The sequence below is a fragment of the Triticum aestivum genome, chromosome 5A, assembly GCF_018294505.1.
Source record: "Triticum aestivum cultivar Chinese Spring chromosome 5A, IWGSC CS RefSeq v2.1, whole genome shotgun sequence".
Classification (NCBI taxonomy): Eukaryota; Viridiplantae; Streptophyta; class Magnoliopsida; order Poales; family Poaceae; genus Triticum; species Triticum aestivum.
Window position 1 is genome coordinate 503821634 of NC_057806.1, and position 18837 is coordinate 503840470.

The following is an 18837-nucleotide window of genomic DNA, read 5'->3' on the forward strand; positions in this document are numbered from 1 at the left end:
TCACATGACCCGATACTCAAGTCATACAATCATACAAGCACATGCGGAAGCAACTAGTCTGAGTACAGACTCTAGAAAGAAAGAAGGCTTCCCGAAGCCTGTCTGTCTACATAGGGCCCTCCATGGCCAGGATCACCACCTGGGTGGCTAGTCACTCGTTGACGTCAAGGTCTACATAAAACCCATCAGAGGGGGAGGTGTTGTCGTCTGAAAACAGTAATTAAGCAAACATGAGTACAAAGGTACTCAGCAAGTCTTACATCAGAACCTACTAAACATGCTTATTCTCAAGAAGGTGGTGGGGTTAATGCAGCAAGCCAGCTTTGACTCTTGGCTAAGCTATCCTACGGAACTTCACCAGTAAAAATAGTTTTCGCACACGAGTCCACTACTCACCAACACAATACTCCACCGTGGATCCTCCCTCGTCATCCTACGAGAGGGCCATCCTCGATACTCACACTTATCTTGAGTCTTTTAGTGGTATCCGTTAACTTGTCTATGAACTGTATAGGTAACCAAGTAGTCCTTTACCACGGACGCGGCTATTCGAATAGTTTTATACCCTGCAGGGGTGTACTTCATCATACACGCTTTCACCACTTACCGCCGTTTACACGACATGTACTCGGCAACCTTCAAACGGAAGCCCAGCGAGGGTGTCGGCCACGGCCTACCTAAACACTTAAGTCTCTAGTCCAGGTTTATCGCCTATCCAGGTTCCATCCGCAGGGAGTCCGACCGAGGTTTCCACATACGGCCCCGAACGATGTGAACAGGGTTCCCGAGACACCAAACGGGTGACTCGGTACACCGTGCCACGGTGTATCTACCGCAACATAGCCCACCCCTAGGGTCAGCGCTACGCACGGCCGCCAATACATAACCTACAAACACTAGAAACTATTTGCAACTCCTGGACAGAGTACTAGGGTGGTTAAGAAGCCGAGAGGGTCAATTAAGGATCCCAATGCATGGTAGTAGCTGAAACTTAAATCACACATACAGATCTCAGTTCTTAGGGACGGCCTCAATGAAACAACCCACCATGTACTCCTACATGGCCTCTCATCGATACCTTTACCAAAACATGTTCAACACATCCCTCACATTACCGGCATAAGCATTTCACTCTGGCCCATCACCCAGATGAACCAAACCTGACACAACTCTAAGCATAGCAGGCATAGCAAGGTAGGAATCACATACATGGCTCAATCAACTCCTACACATGCTAGTGGGTTTCATCTAGTTACTGTGGCAATGACAGGTCATGCAGAGGATAAGGGTTCAGCTACCGTAGCACACACCAGTTTGAATCGCATTGTCTTAATGCAGTAAATAAGAGCAGGAGCGAGAACATGGGTTTGTATCAGAATGATCAATGGTTGCTTGCCTGATGGAGTGGTAACGGGATGCTGCCCTTCAGTTGGATACTCGTGAATATCCTCGGAGGCAGAACCTACCACGAAGAACACATCGGAACACAATCAACACATGACGATATGCAACAATATGATGCATGCTATGACATGGCAATATGATTGTGTCTTGGCCTAATGCAAGTTATATTAGAAAGGAATGAACTCATTTGAATCAAAGATTCAAATATTAGCTCATTAAACATGGCCTTAATAGTGCATTACTTTGTTCTTCTTAAACAGCAAGGTAAACTTGTTTTGTCATGCATTAAACCACTACAGATGGATAGATTGAATTTTTCTGATCATTTTTCATATATAAATCTTTGCATTTGGAGCTATGGTTGATTTTCTATGATTTTTAGAAGTTTTAACTATTTTCTGGAATTTCCTGAATAAAAATAAATCCAGAAAATGCATTACTGCGTCAGCATTGCGTCATGCTGACCTCAGCAGGTCAAAGGTGCCAGCCCAGGTCAAACCTGACTGGTGGGCCCCTTCTGTCAGCCTCTCAGCTAACTAACAGGGTTAGATTAACACTAATTAGCTGTCAGTGGGGCCTAGGCCCACATGTCAGTGACTGATTTAATTAAAATTAATTAAGACTAATCCTAATTTAGTTAGCCGACCGACCCCACCTGTCATAGATTCAGGAGGGTCTTCCTGGGCCCACCCAGGGGTCAAACTGGGTCAAACTCGCCGGCGTTGAGCCGCCGGCGAGGCCGGGACGGCGGAGGGCTTCGGATTTGGTCCTCCGGTGACCAAATCGACGGCGGAGACGTGCTACTCGTAGCTGGGGCTCGTGCGCATCTAGTGGGGCAAGTGGGAGGAGCTGGGGTGGAGCGAGCTCGCTGGAATCGAGCTCGTGGCGGCAGCCGGAGTTCGGTCGGAGAGGAAAGAGGCTACGGTGCATGGCAAGGTGAGGAAGTGCATACGTTAGGCTCCTGGGGACGCACTGAATGCGGTGGTGCGCTCGGACGCATGCTTGCACGGCCGTAGCCACGACGGCGACATGGCAGGCGGCGAGGAGCTCTCGGGTGCGGTGGAAACGGCGGCTACAGGGGCCAAACGAGCACGGGAGCTAGGGGGAAGGGAAGAGGAGCTCACAGCGGAGTCGGAGAGGGGGTCAGCGGGCTCGGGGAGGTCCTGGCGGCGGCGAATCGACCGGAGATGGCTCGGGTGCCCGAGGTCGAAGGCGAGGGCGAGGGCGGCGATGCAGGGCCTCTGTCGATGCGTGGCTCGGTGGGGAGGACGAGGGAGTCGAGGCGGAGCTTAGGGGCTCGTCGGAGGGGCGAGGGAGTGGCTATGGTGGCAACTACGGCGATCAGCGGCGAGGGACACACTCGGCCATCGCGGGAGAGGATGAGGGAGACAAGGGGGAGGGTGCGAGATGATGAGAGGGAGACGTGGGGGTCGCGTGGCGTCCTTTGGGCGTCTCCCGGCGTCGGCAGAAGCAGGAGGTGGTCGGCGCGTGGCCGGCGCGCGGCGAGCACGCGCCCCTGCCTCCTGGCGCGAGGTAGGGGGTGACTGGCCGAGCCAGTAGGCTGGGCCGAGCCAGGTAAGGCCTAGGTGGGCTTCTTTCCCCCTTTTTTGATTTAGTTTCTGTTTTCTATTAAACTGCAACTGTTTAGCTTTATTTAAAATACTAGAACATTACCAAAAATCCTGAAAATAAATGTGGCCTCTGATTAGATTATTTCCAACAGGTAACATTTATTCCCAGAATTATTTGAGCATTTAGATTATTTTATAGCATTTAAATGCCCAAATTCAAATACTTATGATTTAATTCAATGACCTTCTATTGACCTAGAAAATTGTGCACCAATTTTGCCAGAGGTTCTAACCTAAGACAAAGAGGGTGAACTTTTTAGAAGGGCATTTCAGATTCATTGAAAATATTTTTAGTAAACCCTAGTTGTTTCCAGGGGGGGGGTGTTGGGGGTTCTGTCTTCCCCAATTCAAATTTAAGGAGAATTTAACATGATGCACACTCTAATGCATGGACTAGCTAGGGTGTGACACTCTTGTGTCCCCAACACACCTAATACAATGGTAAATTGTATAGGTGCACTAGTTCGGCGAAGAGATGGTGATACAAGTGCAATATGGATGATAGATTAAGGTTTTTGTAATCTGAAAATATAAAAACAGCAAGGTAACTAATGATAAAAGTGAGCGTAAACGGTATTTCAATGCTAGGAAACAAGGCCTAGGGTTCATACTTTCACTAGTGCAAGTTCTCTCAACAATAATAACCTAATTGGATCATATAACTATCCCTCAACATGCAACAAAGAGTCACTCCAAAGTCACTAATAGCGGAGAACAAACGAAGAGATTATGGTAGGGTACGAAACCACCTCAAAGTTATTCTTTCTGATCGATCTATTCAAGAGTTCGTACTAGAATAACACCTTAAGACACAAATCAACCAAAACCCTAATGTCACCTAGATACTCCAATGTCACCTCAAGTACCCGTGGGTATGATTATACGATATGCATCACACAATCTCAGATTCATCTATTCAACCAACACAAAGAACTTCAAAGAGTGCCCCAAAGTTTCTACCGGAGAGTCAAGATAAAACCATGTGCCAACCCCTATGCATAAGTTCACGAGGTCACGAAACTCGCAAGTTGATCATCAAAACATACATCAAGTGGATCACGTGATATCCCATTGTCATCACAGATAACCACATGCAAGACATACATCAAGTATTCTCAAATCCTTAAAGACTCAACCCGATAAGATAACTTTAAAGGGAAAACTCAATTCATCACAAGAGAGTAGAGGGGGAGAAACATCATAAGATCCAAATATAATAGCAAAGCACGAGAGAGAGAGAGAGAGAGAGAGAGAGAGAGAGAGAGAGAGAGAAAGAGAGAGATCAAACACATAGCTACTGGTACATACCCTCAGCCCCGAGGGAGAACTACTCCCTCCTCGTCATGGAGACCGCCGGGATGATGAAGATGGCCGCCGGAGAGGGATTCCCCCCTCCGGCAGGGTGCCAGAACGGGTCTAGATTGGTTTTCGGTGGCTACGGAGGCTTCTGGCGGAGGAACTCCCGATCTAGGTTTCTTTCTGGAAGTTTTGGGTTATATAAGAGGTGTTGGATTCGGGAACAAGTCAGGGGGGGTCTCCGGGCTGTCCACGAGGCAGGGAGGCGCGCCCAGGGGGGTGGGGGTGGGTGGGCGTGCCCCCACCCTCGTGGGCAGCCCAGGACTCTTCTGGACCAACTCTTTTAGTCCATGGCCTTCTTCTGGTCCAAAAATAAGCTCCGTCAAGTTTCAGGTCAATTAGACTCCGTTTGGTTTTCCTTTTCTGCGATACTCAAAAACAAGGAAAAAACAGAAACTGGCACTGGGCTCTAGGTTAATAGGTTAGTCCCAAAAATCATATAAAATAGCATATAAATGCATATAAAACATGCTAGATGGATAATATAATAGCATGAAACAATACAAATTATAGATACGTTGGAGACGTATCAGCGGCCCCGTCCCTACCTCGCCCCACATCCTCGCCGCCGCCTGAGGCAGCCGCTGGGCAAGCCCAGGGCGCCAAGGATGGTGGTGGCAGGGTCTCGGTTGCCCTGCCCCTGTGTGGGGAGTCCTGGATCTGGAGCGGTGGCTCCTTTGGCGAGGCACGGCAGGCTCCGGCGAGCAGCCATGCAGGTGGTGGATCTGGCATCCTGGCCGCGCAGGCGGCGGGATCCCGGTGGTCGTTGGCGGCTGGCGGCGGCTTCCGCGGCGATCGGTGTGCGTGATCTGGTGCCTCCCATTCTCCCCTGTCCGGCGTGCGGGCCAGCCTGGTCGGGCCGCGCTTCCCTTGGTCGCCGGTTCTGTACAGGAGGTGTTGCAGGTGGCGGGGATCTAGTTCGGTCGAAATCCCTATCCGGCCATGGCCGGCAGCACCGACGGCGACGCCTAGGGCGCCGTTCCCCTCCTTGGAGGCGTCAGTATGGACTGATCTCCTCACTCTCCCTTCCCCTAGGTATCCCGGGCGAAAGCCCTAACTTTGTTGGGCGGCTGCGGCGCTCACGGCGCCGTTCCCTTCTTGAAGATGCCGCTTTGAGAACCTTGGGGTTGGGTGACGCTTGTGGGTGGTGGGCGACAGCGATGGTGCGGACCTATCCTAGCATGAATCTAGGTTCGTTGCTTGGAGATGGACTCGCGTAGGTGGAGGTCGTCGTTTGGCATCGTGGTGGCGTCCATGATGGAGGACCTTCCAAGGCTCGCGTAGGTGGAGGTCGTTGTTTGGCGTCGTGATGGCGTCGATGGCGGATGACCTGCCAAGGTTGACATCTCAATCTGCTCTGAAGATGGACCAGTGAAAGATAGCGGCGACGACACTCACACATGTGAGTGCGTCGGCCGGTTTGTGCCTCGGACCCGGTAGATGGCTCGGTCGGGGCCTCCGGCTTTAGATGTTAGGCTTAGGTAAGAGGTCTGGATATATGGCCTGACTTGCACCCCTTTATCATATGGATAGGAGTAGCGGCAGATGTCGCCAAGATGACGGATTCAGGCATATTGTTGTTCTACTTATAAGGTCCTTGAGAATATTCAAGAAAATAGCCGCATGCATCTCCCAAATACACAAGTTGGGGGTCATCCTCCTTTTCAAAAAAAAAAAATCAAGTTCTCAAGAATGCAGAGTGTCTAGTTCGTGTAGAATTGACTAAACTGAGACTGCCTAGCTCGTGCATTTCACACTCAAATCAAGGGGGGGGGGGGGGGGGGGGGGGCTAGCAACTTCTTATTTCTTTTCAATAATTGAGCTAGCAGTTGATCTGCGCCATGTTTTCTCCTTCCTTTGGCAATAAAGGAGTTCTGTGCGCACCACTAATTTTGGTGCCATCTCCTGTCCACGGACCTACAAATCTCAAAAGCCCACCGGCCGTGTTTCCGTCCTTGATGTGGTTGTTGCCACAGTGACGAGCACGGGGAGCACGTACGCCCCCGTCCTAGCTTGACCACTCCAAACCAACAACCTCCCGGCCTGCTGCATGGCTGCAGCGGGCCGTACGTGTTGACGAGCACCGACAGCAAAGCTAGCGCACACAGGATCGAGGGGGAAAGCTACGCAAAGTCATACAAAGCAGTAGCAGCAACGCATGGCGCAGAAGAATTATCAACGGAAATATACTAAGAGCAACTCCAACGAAGCCACCCATTTCGTCTGTCCATATTCATTTAGATTGTCGTGAATAAAAACACCGGCACAACGCATCGATCTGTTCCCAAAAACCTTCCGCTTCGCGTCCGTGCGGACCCATTTTCAGCTCAAAATTGCATCTGAAATGTGTCCGCGTGGACGCGCCGCGTATCCCCTTGGTGTCCACCGCGGCTCCGCATGTCGGCCGTGCAACTACCACCCACGGTCATATTTAAGACGACCACCGACACCGGGTCCACTAGTCAGTCAGAGGAAGCGTCGCTTTTTAACCCACGCGTGTGGGGGGGGGGGGGGCTCATCCAATTCCGTCCACATTTGGCCCCCACCACCCCCTTCGTGCTTCCTCGCCAGCGACAACCCAAACCCTAGCCATGGGGCTCTTCGGCAGCAGCGGCAAGGGCAAGGGCAACCTCGGTACCTCATCCTCCCGTGCTCCCCCTCCCCTTCCTCCTCCTCCGTCGCCGGCGCGTGCCCGCTCAGGTCAACATCTTCTGCACATCTCGGTACACCAAGCGCGGTGGCACTGAGAGTTCAGGCAGCTGCTGCCGTACCCGGACGTCATGCTGCCACACCACTGGCACCTCAATCCGCAGCGGATCCCGGTGCCGGCTGTGCTGCGGACACATCGGGCGCATGACGAGGAGGTGCGCAGGCGCCAGGTGTAGCTCACGCCGGCGCAACAACGCATGCGCGAGTACGCCGGAGACTCTCCAATTGTGCCTAGTTTGCCCTCGAACACGAGGAGCAACGGCGGCTGGGCGTGCAACGCCGCCACGTCAACCCCCGCCTCCCCCTGTTGCCAAGCCGGAGGAGGAGGAAGCCGAGGCGGCCTACCAGGCGGCGTTGGCGGAGGCCTTCGCCAACTCCATCGAGGAGTGACGGAAGGCCGAAACGGCAGCAACGGAGGAGGCCATGTACCAGGCGGAGATGGCGGAGGCCTTGGCCCTCTCCGTAGCAGGCGACTGCGTGGTGCCGCCGTCGCCGCCGCGGCTAACCCTAACGACGCCTGCGCCCGAGCAGGCTGAGAGGGACGTCTGGACCGCCCAGGTGCAAGAGTTCATCAGTGCCCCCCTCCCCCTCCATTTGGCTTGGTGCCACGCCGGCGCAGGAGGCCATGTACCTCAAACATTGGCGGCAGCGCTAGCTGGCGGACGAGCGCAGAGACACTGAGCAGCACATGCAGAGGGAGCAGGAGGAAGAGGAGGAGCGCTCCCGCGTCGCCCAATTGCCTCCGCCGCAGCAGATGTCGGAGGAGGTAGCCCTGGCGGCCTATCAAGCCGCCTTCGGCTGGGCCGAGCTGCCTCCCGTCTTCATCGACCACACCGGTGGCGATGACGACGACAAGGGCAAGGCTGACGTCTAGAGCTGCGTGTGTACGCCAACTTTATTTTTCATTTTTATGAAAGTTTAATTAAGTTTAAATGGAATTTGGTCGGTGGTTGACCGGCCAGTTATTGTAAATTAAGTTTTTATTTTTGTTATTGTAAATTAAGTTGAGACAGCAAAGCTAGCGCACACATACAGGATCGAGAAGGAAAGCTACGCAAAGTCACACAAAGCAGCAGCAGCAACGCATGGCGCAGACGAATTAACAACGGAGCTATACTAAGTGTTCTTTGTGGCCTAACCGGAGCAGAGCAATGTATACTTCACTTTCGACATATCCTTCCTCATATCTCACATCTCATTAGCTTTTCTTGCATCTTTAACTTGCTTCCACATGCACCCAGCTTTAGTGTTCTCCCTCAAATATAGTGCGCAGTCCACATGCTCAAATTGCTCTCTCTCCATGTTATTTTCACACGCTTTGGACTGCCAAAAAGCTTGATCATGACATGGGTAGCAAAGCGGCACAGTGTTGGGGTAGCTCCAGACTATAAATACATCCTAGGGGCCTCAGGACAAGGCCCATGAAACTGAAACCACCTTGTCTAACTCTCAGTCTCATCATCTCGATCAGCATTTGGGTGATCTGCGCATGCCTAGCCTGAGGCAGTGCAGCACCTTAGAGAGGCAGCTGCTCGGCCACCTCTCAGCCACGAAGATGAAGATCGCCAAGGCCCCGGTGCTCCTGAAGAAGGCGGTGACCATGTGCAAGAGCAAGACCGGCGTGCTCGCGGCCAGGCTCCTCTTCCTCGCCTCGCTCCGGCGCAGGATGGCCACCGTCGGCGTGATGTCTCACAAGATACACGCGCTCATGGCGGCCGCGGATCGGGCGAAGGCCGGAGGGGACTGCCACAAGGCCGTCGTTTCGCGCAAGGTCGAGAAGACGCTTCCAGCGATCCATGGCGGTGAGACCGTTGATCTTACGCATCAATTAGCACTGTTTTGTCAAGAGGAGGATGTTGGTGGTGGCTTCCCTGACTGGACGCTGCACCCCATCTTCAATGACGATGACAATTGCTGTTACACGGAAGACGACGACGAAGATGTTAGTGATGTGCTACTCGATGGGTGCAATGGCCACCACGACGAGCCCTCGGTGATAGATGTGATCAGGAGCAACAAGGAAGTCCAGGGGTTGGAGTTCAACATGGAAGATGAGATCGACCAGGCTGCCGATATGTTCATCAGGAGGTTCCGGGAGCGGATGAGCAAGAGCATTTAGTCTCACCTGTTTGTGTTTCATCTACCTGATTGCACGAATGCGTGCCGCTGACTAGTTGACAGTAGATGTCGCGAGGGAGAATGTTAGATTGACACCGTAGCATCTAGTAGTACGTAGGGGGGCTAGACTAAACTAGTACACGGGTATGAACATTTTCTCCCTAGATCTTTCCGGGCACCCATAAATTAGTTTTTTTTTTGAGAAATAGTAACGTGTAGTATAGTACAATCATGTAAGGGGTAGCAGATACTTAATCATATTTTTTTTGAAGGATTTGCTTAATTCCTTTTTCTTGGATCTGGATCCGATGGCTCCAGTATTTCTACTCACTTTTCATAACAAGAATCATGTCTCATAACGAGCTAATAACTGTGAAAATCGACGATAACCGGATTTACCGCCCCACCCCCAATCCACCTTGGAAGGGCATACCAGGCAAAATATTCGAATGGCGGTTTCTGGCTATCTATATAGTATAGGTATCTGTCTCTACCATTGAGTGGTGTGGGTGTGATCAGTCACGACGGCGGTGCTTTCCTTCAGATCATGGGCTTCAGTTCTCGTATCTTCATATATCTTCACACTTCACTAGTGGTCTCTGGTGTGATTGTTCAAGACGGCAGTAACTTTAACCTTTGTTTTGTATATTAATATATGATGGTGTTTCCAATAAATAAAAAATAGTTATGAAATATTTGTATGCCAAAAATCTAATGATATAGGTTCGTTTTCTCTCTAAAGTTTGCTTATACAGTCAGATGTCAAGCTGCAAGAACACCAACAAAATTATCCTACAATCTAGATGCTCATTGGATCAGTTGTCGTATGCTCTCTTCTTAGGATCTGCAGCTATACACCCTTTGTCATTTTTTCATTGGATATACGAAATAGTCACTAGTAGAAAACAGGGCTTTGGTCCAGGCCGGGTCAGCCCATTAGTCCCGGTTCAATCCAGAACCGGGATCAGTGTGGGCATTGGTCTCGGTTCGTGAGCCCAGGGGGCCGGCCGGGCCACGTGGGCCATTGGTCCCGGTTCATCTGGACCTTTTGGTCCCGCTTGATGGGATGAACCGGGACCAATGGGCCTCGCTTCTGGCCCACCACCATTGGTCCCGGTTGGTGGCTTGAACCGGGACTAAAGGCTCCTCTTTAGTCCCGGCTCATGTCACCAACCGGGACCAATGAGGTGCCTATATATACCCCTCGCTCACGAGCAGAGCACCCCAGTGCTCTGTTTTTCTCTGGCCGAGGGGGAGAGGGCTTGGTGGTGCTCTAGCTCACCTCCTATGCATACAAGGTGTTCGATGGAATGCCTGAGCCACACTACTTAAGCTTTCTCCTCTCCAAGCTCGACCTCCAAACTCCATTTTCCATAATATTTGTCTAGGTTTAGCGGTCCATCACGCCCCATCCCCGTCTTCACCGCCGTCGATCACCCGCGCCGAGCTCATCACCGGCACCACCGTGGTGAGCCTCTTGTTCTTATCTTCTTTCTGAAAGGAAAAATATTCTTACTTGTATGTTTACATAGATACTTGTTTTATTTTCTTACTTTTATTATTGCATCTTATATAGTGTGATAGTTTTGGTATCCGCCCCCGTCGGCCCTCGTTCTGTCTATGATTCGGATGTGGTATCCCTGTTCAAGAATTCATCCGATTAACCAGTTAACTTGCGATTAATCCCTACTCATAGGGTCACCGAGTAGCCGATAAACTGATAAATCGTCCGATTAATTGATTAAATGACCGATTAACTTGCCGATTAGCCTATTAATCCCCTACTCGCCAGCCAGCCGAGCAGTTACCAGTTAACGATTTCCTCAACAATGTGTGGTATATATATATTATCTTTATAACTATTGGTTCATTTCTTGTTTATGAAAATTATACCGACCAACGTGACATAGATTTTATTTATGTAGGATGTATGTGAATCAGAAATGCCAACCGACCCTATTGTCGAGAGGTTAAATTTAGTTGAAGAAGAAAACAATTTGTTGAAGAAAAAATAAAAAAATTTAGGAGGAGAAGATGATATTGGAGTTGCATGTTGCGGATGTCGTCGATGATCACAAGATCAAGATGGATGCAACGCGCTTGAAGATTAGAAAGATTAGAAAATATGCCATTCATACCGAGGCTTGGTATCATTATGCCGTTGGATCAATTGTTACCTTGGTTGCGATTATGATCGCATTTGTTTTCGCATTGAAATGTTTTACATAGTTTCAATGTATGGTTTAATTAATTAGATGCTCTGGAGAGCTATATGTTGTTAGATGAGAACTATGTATGCACTTTGGTTTTAATGTGATGATGAACTTCTATTAATTTGGACACTTAATTATATATAATGCACGCAGATGAACCGGCAATGGATGTACGGTGACAGACACACCCGCGAGTACATTAAGGGCGTGCATGAGTTTCTCGATGCGGCTGAGGCAAACAAGCAGAATGGTTTTATGTGTTGTCCATGCACTCAATGTGGGAATACGAGGTCTTACTCTAACCGGAAAATCCTTCACTCCCACCTGCTTTACAAGGGTTTTATGCCACACTATAATGTTTGGACGAGGCACGGAGAAATAGGGGTTATGATGGAAGACGACGAAGAAGAAGAGTACAATGACAACTATGTGCCCCCTGAATACGGTGATGCTGCAACGGGGGGAGCTGGTGAAGATCAAGAGGAACCAGACGATGTGCCCAATGATGCTGCAACGGGTGAAGCTGCTGAAGATCAAGAGGAACCAGACGATGTGCCCGATGATGATGATCTCCGTCGGGTCATTGTCGATGCAAGGACGCAATGCGAAAGTCAAAAGGAGAAGCTAAAGTTCGATCGCATGTTAGAGGATCACAAAAAAGGGTTATACCCCAATTGCGAAGATGGCAACACAAAGCTCGGTACCGTACTGGAATTGCTGCAGTGGAAGGCAGAGAATGCTGTGGCTGACAAAGGATTTGAGAAGCTACTGAAAATATTGAAGAAGAAGCTTCCAAAGGATAACGAATTGCCCGACAGTACATATGCAGCAAAGAAGGTCGTATGCCCTCTAGGATTGGAGGTGGAGAAGATACATGCATGCCCTAATGACTGCATCCTCTACCGCGGTGCATATAAGGATTTGAACGCATGCCCGGTATGCGGTGCATTGCGGTATAAGATCAGACGAGATGACCCTGGTGATGTTGACGGCGAGCCCCTCAGGAAGAGGGTTCCTGCGAAGGTGATGTGGTATGCTCCTATAATACCACGGTTGAAACGTCTGTTCAGAAACGAAGAGCATGCCAAGTTGATGCGATGGCACAGTGAGAACCGAAAGAAAGATGGGAAGTTGAGAGCACCCGCTGACGAGTCGCAGTGGAGAAAAATCGAGAGAAAGTACTGGGATGAGTTTGCAAAGGACCCAAGGAATGTATGGTTTGCTTTAAGCGCGGATGGCATTAATCCTTTCGGGGAGCAGAGCAGCAATCACAGCACCTGGCCCGTGACTCTATGTATGTATAACCTTCCTCCTTGGATGTGCATGAAGCGGAAGTTCATTATGATGCCAGTTCTCATCCAAGGCCCTAAGCAATCCGGCAACGAAATTGATGTGTACCTAAGGCCATTAGTTGAAGAACTTTTACAGCTGTGGAATGGAAACGGTGTACGTACGTGGGGTGAGCACAGACAGGAGGAATTTAACCTTAAGGCGTTGCTGTTCGTGACCATCAACGATTGGCCCGCTCTCAGTAACCTTTCAGGATAGACAAACAAAGGATACCACGCATGCACGCACTGTTTAGATGACACTAAAAGTACATACCTGGACAAATGCGGGAAGAATGTGTACCTGGGCCATCGTCGATTTCTTCCAACCAACCATCAATGTCGAAATAAAGGCAAGCATTTCAAAGGCGAGGCAGATCACCGGAAGAATCCCGCCATGCGCACCGGTGATCACGTTCTTGCTATGGTCAATGATTTACACTACGTAATCTTTGGAAAGGGTCCCGGTGGACTAGCTGTTCCGAATGACGCTGAGGGACATGCACCCATGTGGAAGAAGAAATCTATATTTCGGGACCTACCCTACTGGAAAGACCTAGAGGTCCGCTCCTCAATCGACGTGATGCACGTGACGAAGAACCTTTGCGTGAACCTGCTAGGCTTCTTGGGTGTGTATGAGAAGACAAAAGATACACCTGAGGCACGGGAGGACCTACAACGTTTGCACGAAAAAGACGGCATGCCTCCGAAGCAGTATAAAGGTCCTGCCAGCTACGCTCTTACGAAAGAAGAGAAAGAAATCTTCTTTGAATGCCTGCTCAGTATGAAGGTCACGACTGGCTTCTCGTCGAATATAAAGGGAATAATAAATATGCCAGAGAAAAAGTTTCAGAACTAAAGTCTCATGACTGCCACGTGATTATGATGCAACTGCTTCCGGTTGCATTGAGGGGGCTTCTACCGGAAAACGTCCGATTAGCCATTGTGAAACTATGTGCATTCCTCAATGCAATCTCTCAGAAGGTGATCGATCCAGAAATCGTACCAAGGCTAAGGAGTGATGTGGCGCAATGTCTTGTCAGTTTCGAGCTGGTGTTCCCACCATCCTTCTTCAATATCATGACGCACGTCCTAGTTCATCTAGTCGACGAGATTGTCATCCTGGGGCCCGTATTTCTACACAATATGTTCCCCTTTGAGAGGTTCATGGGAGTCCTAAAGAAATATGTCCGTAACCGCGCTAGGCGAGAAGGAAGCATCTCCATGGGCCATCAAACAGAGGATGTTATCGGGTTTTGTGTTGACTTCATTCCTGGCCTTAAGAAGATAGGTCTCCCTAAATCGCGGTATGAGGGGAGACTGGCTGGAAAAGGCACTCTTGGAAGAGACTCAATAATATGCAGGGACGGATATTCTTGGTCTCAAGCAAACTACACAGTTCTACAGAACTCTACCTTGGTGACCCCGTATGTCGATGAACACAAGAACAGTCCGCACTCCAAACACCCGGAGCAGTGTGATGACTGGATTACATGTGAACACATCAGGACTTTCAGCAGTTGGTTGGAAACATGTCTCAGAGGTGACAACACTGTTTGTGATGAGTTGTACTTGTTGCCCAGGGGACCATCTTTGACTGTATTGACTTACAAAGGATATGAGATAAATGGGAATACATTTTACACGATCGCCCAAGATCAAAAGAGCACCAACCAAAACAGCGGTGTCCGCTTTATGCAGCAACTGAGAGCGTAAAGGGCACATATTATGGTTACATAGTGGACATATGGAAACTTAACTACGGACCTGATTTTAAGGTCCCTTTGTTTAAGTGCAAATGGTTCAATCTGTTAGGCGGCGGGGTACAGGTAGACCCACAGTACGGGATGACAACGGTGGATCTAAAAAATCTTGGGTACACTGACGAACCGTTCGTCCTAGCTAATGATGTGGCATAGGTTATCTATGTGAAGGACATGTCTACCAAACCGAGAAAAAGAAAAGATAAGGAAGCGAATACATCATACGATGAGCCAAAGCGCCACATAGTTCTTTTAGGAAAAAGGGACATCCTGGGAGTGGATGGCAAGACAGACATGTCTGAAGATTATGAAAAGTTTCATGAAATTCCTCCCTTCAATGTCAAGGCTGACCCAAGCATCCTGATAAACAATGAAGATTATCCATGGTTACGGCGCAATAAGCAAATGACACAAGCGAAGAAAAAGTGAAGACTTTCTCCCGCAACTATTATGATGATACCATGCCAACTTTGTAACACACGAACATGCTACCATTGTCCGTTTTGTACATGCACATGCTATGTGGGTGAAATTATATATGATACCATCCCAACTTTCAACTTTTTCAGAGTTCATTTGAAATGCTTTCATGTCTTATGGTTCGGCCCTCGTAATACCATGACCATTAGTCCCTGGCCCATGCCAACTTTCAACTTTCAACTTTCTAAAACTAATGGCACTAACAGAAAGTTTATAATTTTGCTCCTCGCCCCTAGCCCATAACCATTAGTCCCGGTTTGTGCCACAAACCGGGACTAAAGGGTTGGTCCATGTTGCGGGCAGAGTTTAGTCCCACCTCGCCAACCGAAGGGGGCTCACACCGGTTTATAAGCCCTTCCCTCTCTGCCTTGTTGAGCTCCTCTCGAAGTGAAAATAGATGCCCTAACAGAGAAAAGTTTAACCTAAATTCATAGTGAATTTCTCTGAAATTCGTAGAAATTTACTAGGAATTTAGGTTGAATTTTCTCTATAAGCGCATCTATTCTCATTTTTTTAGTAAGTTAATCACAAACTTGTGATTCAAACAATTTTCAAAGAATTCAAATTTTAACTATTCAAATTTGAAAACTAATGGCACTAACAGAAAGTTTATAATTTTTCTAAAACTAATGGCACTAACAGAAAGTTTATAATTTTGCTAACCTAAAAGCAAACAAAATTAAAAATTAAAGCAAAAAACAAAAGAAAATAAATAATGCAAAAAACAAATAAAAAACAGGAAAAAACTATTTTTATAGTAAAGTTAATCACAAAATAAAATAAATAAAGCAACAAAGAAAACAAAAAAACTAAAAAAGTGTTTTCAAATTTGAAAACTAATGGCACTAATAGAAAGTTTATAATTTTTCTAAAACTAATGGCACTAACAGAAAGTTTATAATTTTGCTAACCTAAAAGCAAACAGAATTAAAAATTAAAGCAAAAAACAAAAGAAAATAAATAATGCAAAAAACAAATCAAAAAACAGGGAAAACTATTTTTATAGTAAAGTTAATCACAAAATAAAATAAATAAAGCAACAAAGAAAACAAAAAAACTAAAAAAGTGTTTTCAAATTTGAAAACTAATGGCATTAACAAAAAGTTTATAATTTTTCTAAAACTAAAAGCATAAAGAACAGCCACCTACTGGGCCACCACGGCCTGAATACGACTAGAAACCCAACCATGGGCCAGGATTCAGGCCCGCAGCAGGCCCAGTAGGCCCACAGGCATTGCAGTGATAGATTAGGCCCGAAAGCCTGCAGTTGAGAGGAGCTCGAGAGGGTGGGCACAACATCGCTTATAAACCACTCCCGAGCCCTCTCAACTAGCGAGGTGGGACTAAACTTTTGGGCGCGGGGCAGCACAAGGCCATTGGTCCCGGTTGGTGGCACCAACCGGGACTAAAGGGGGGCATTGGTCACGGTTCGTGGCACCAACCGTGACCAATGCCCCCTTTAGTCCCGGTTGGTGCCACCAACCGGGACCAATGGCCGCCGCTTCTCGCCCTTTGGGCTGCTGAAAAGAGGCCTTTGGTCTCGGTTGGTGGCACCAACCGGGACTAAAGGGGGGCATTGGTCATGGTTTGTGCCACGAACCGTGACCAATGCCTTTGCTATATAAGCCAGCACTTAGGAAAATTTCACATTTCCCTCGCAGTTGCCCCCGACGACGCCGAGCACATCGACGCCGCCAGGCTGCCCCAACACCGCCCGCCGCCCCGGCCGTCACCGTTGCCCGCGCCCCGAGTCGCCGTCGCCCGCGCCCTCGTCGGCCGTCGCCCGCGCCCTCGCCCGACGCCGTCGCCCGTGCCCTCGGCCGACACCGTCGCCGTGCGCCGCCGTCCCCTGCCCCGATGCGCGCCGCCCTTGCCCCGTCGCCGTCGCCGTGCCGCCGTCCCCTGCCCCGACGGGTCGCCGCCTCTGTGAGCATGCACCACACGTCTGCCGCCCCCGCCGCCGCCGTGCTTTTTTATTATATATGCTATTTTTTGATGTATGTTCATATATGTATGTATGTATTTTTACATGTTTTTGTATGTATGTATGTATTTTTTCAATTGTAATGATGTTTAAAAAAAGTTTAGGTTAGTTTCATTTTATCTATATATGCTCTATGATTTAGTACATATTAGGTTAGTTTCATTTTAAAAAAGTTTTATATATTTAGGAAGAAGGAATAGAAGGAAGAATTTTTTTTATATATGAGGGTCGAGAGGGGGTCGAGAGGGGGTCGTCGAACATGAGAGGAAGAAAAAAAAGAGAGGGGTCGACGATCGCCTAGGGGTCGAGGGTCGAGAGGGGGTCTAGGGTCGCCGAGAGGGGAGAGGAAGACGAGGAGAAATAAATAAGAAGAAGAAAAAAGAAGAAAAAGAAGAGGAGAAGAAGAAAGGTATAGAGGAGAAGAAGAGAAAAAAAGAATATATATATTCTATTTTCTCTTTTCTCCTCTATTCCTTTCTTCTTCTCCTATTTTTTCTTCTTTTTTTCTTCAACACGTGGGGGGGGGGGTCGAGAACGTCGGACATTCATGAGAGAGGCGAGGAAGAAGGGGAAGAAGAGGGAGAAGAAGAGGAGAGGAAGAGAGGAAGTCTTCTCCTCTATTCTTTCTTCTCTTCTTTTTTCTTCTTCTTCCTATATGTATTAGTTTTTCTATTTAGGTTGTTAATTAGTAGATATTAATTTTGTTCATATATGTATGGATGCATGTGATATGTATGTATGTATGCATGTATTGGGTATGTCGTTGTCGATATACCCCCTACCCGATAACTTCGACATGAGGGGGTCGAGAGGGGGTCTAGGGTCGTCGAGGGTTCGAGGGGTCGAGGGGTCCAGGGTCGTCGAGGGTTCGAGGGGTCGAGGATCGCCGAGGGGTCGAGAGAGGTTTCCTAGTGTCAAAGTATTGAAGAAATCCATGGCTTCATCATTAGCCGGAAGTAACCAGGGCATGACGAAGTCCTCCAAAGTTATTTTGGAATGGTGTCCCGGATAGGATAATTTGCCTTTTTGTATGAATTTCAGCAAAGGCCTTCCAAATAACGATATTTGGAAGGTTCTTGCTGAACTTTGTACCAAAAAGCGAATTATCTTATCTGGGACTCCGTTCCAAAATAACTTTGGAGAGCTTCGTACCATCATGCACCTGTTACTTTCGCCTAATGATGAAGACATGGTTTTGTTGAATCCTTTGACACTAGGCAACCTCCCGACCCCTCGGCGATCCTCTCGAACATGAGAGGAAGAAGAGGATCGCCGAGGGGTCGAGGGTTCCAGGGTCGTCGAGGGTTCGAGGGGTCGAGGATCGCCGAGGGGTCGAGAGAGGTTTCCTAGTGTCAAAGTATTGAAGAAATCCATGGCTTCATCATTAGCCGGAAGTAACCAGGGCATGACGAAGTCCTCCAAAGTTATTTTGGAATGGTGTCCCGGATAGGATAATTTGCCTTTTTGTATGAATTTCAGCAAAGGCCTTCCAAATAACGATATTTGGAAGGTTCTTGCTGAACTTTGTACCAAAAAGCGAATTATCCTATCTAGGACTCCGTTCCAAAATAACTTTGGAGAGCTTCGTACCATCATGCACCTGTTACTTTCGCCTAATGATGAAGACATGGTTTTGTTGAATCCTTTGACACTAGGCAACCTCCCGACCCCTCGGCGATCCTCTCGAACATGAGAGGAAGAAGAGGATAAAAAAAGAAGAGGAAGAAGAAAAAAAAGAGGAGAAGAAAGAATAGAGGAGTTCTTCTCCTCTATTCTTTCTTCTCCTCTTTTTTTCTTCTTCTTCCTCTTTTTTTATCGGGAACGAGGGTCGTCGAGGGACATAGATGTAGT

At 48.4% G+C, this 18837-nt stretch overlaps 1 protein-coding gene across 1 annotated transcript; it reads left to right on the plus strand.

Annotated features, from left to right (window-relative positions):
* The first annotated feature begins 8541 nt into the window (after positions 1-8541).
* Positions 8542-9492, plus strand: LOC123107387 (uncharacterized). Its single transcript, XM_044529375.1, has one exon. It carries the CDS (start codon positions 8590-8592, stop codon positions 9217-9219), a length of 630 nt encoding a protein of 209 aa, XP_044385310.1. The 5' UTR covers positions 8542-8589; the 3' UTR covers positions 9220-9492.
* Positions 9493-18837: the final 9345 nt, after the last annotated feature.

Bases quoted from the DNA above. Each gene is read 5' to 3' on its own strand.
- LOC123107387 (XM_044529375.1), top strand. From the start codon at position 8,590: ATGCCTAGCCTGAGGCAGTGCAGCACCTTAGAGAGGCAGCTGCTCGGC.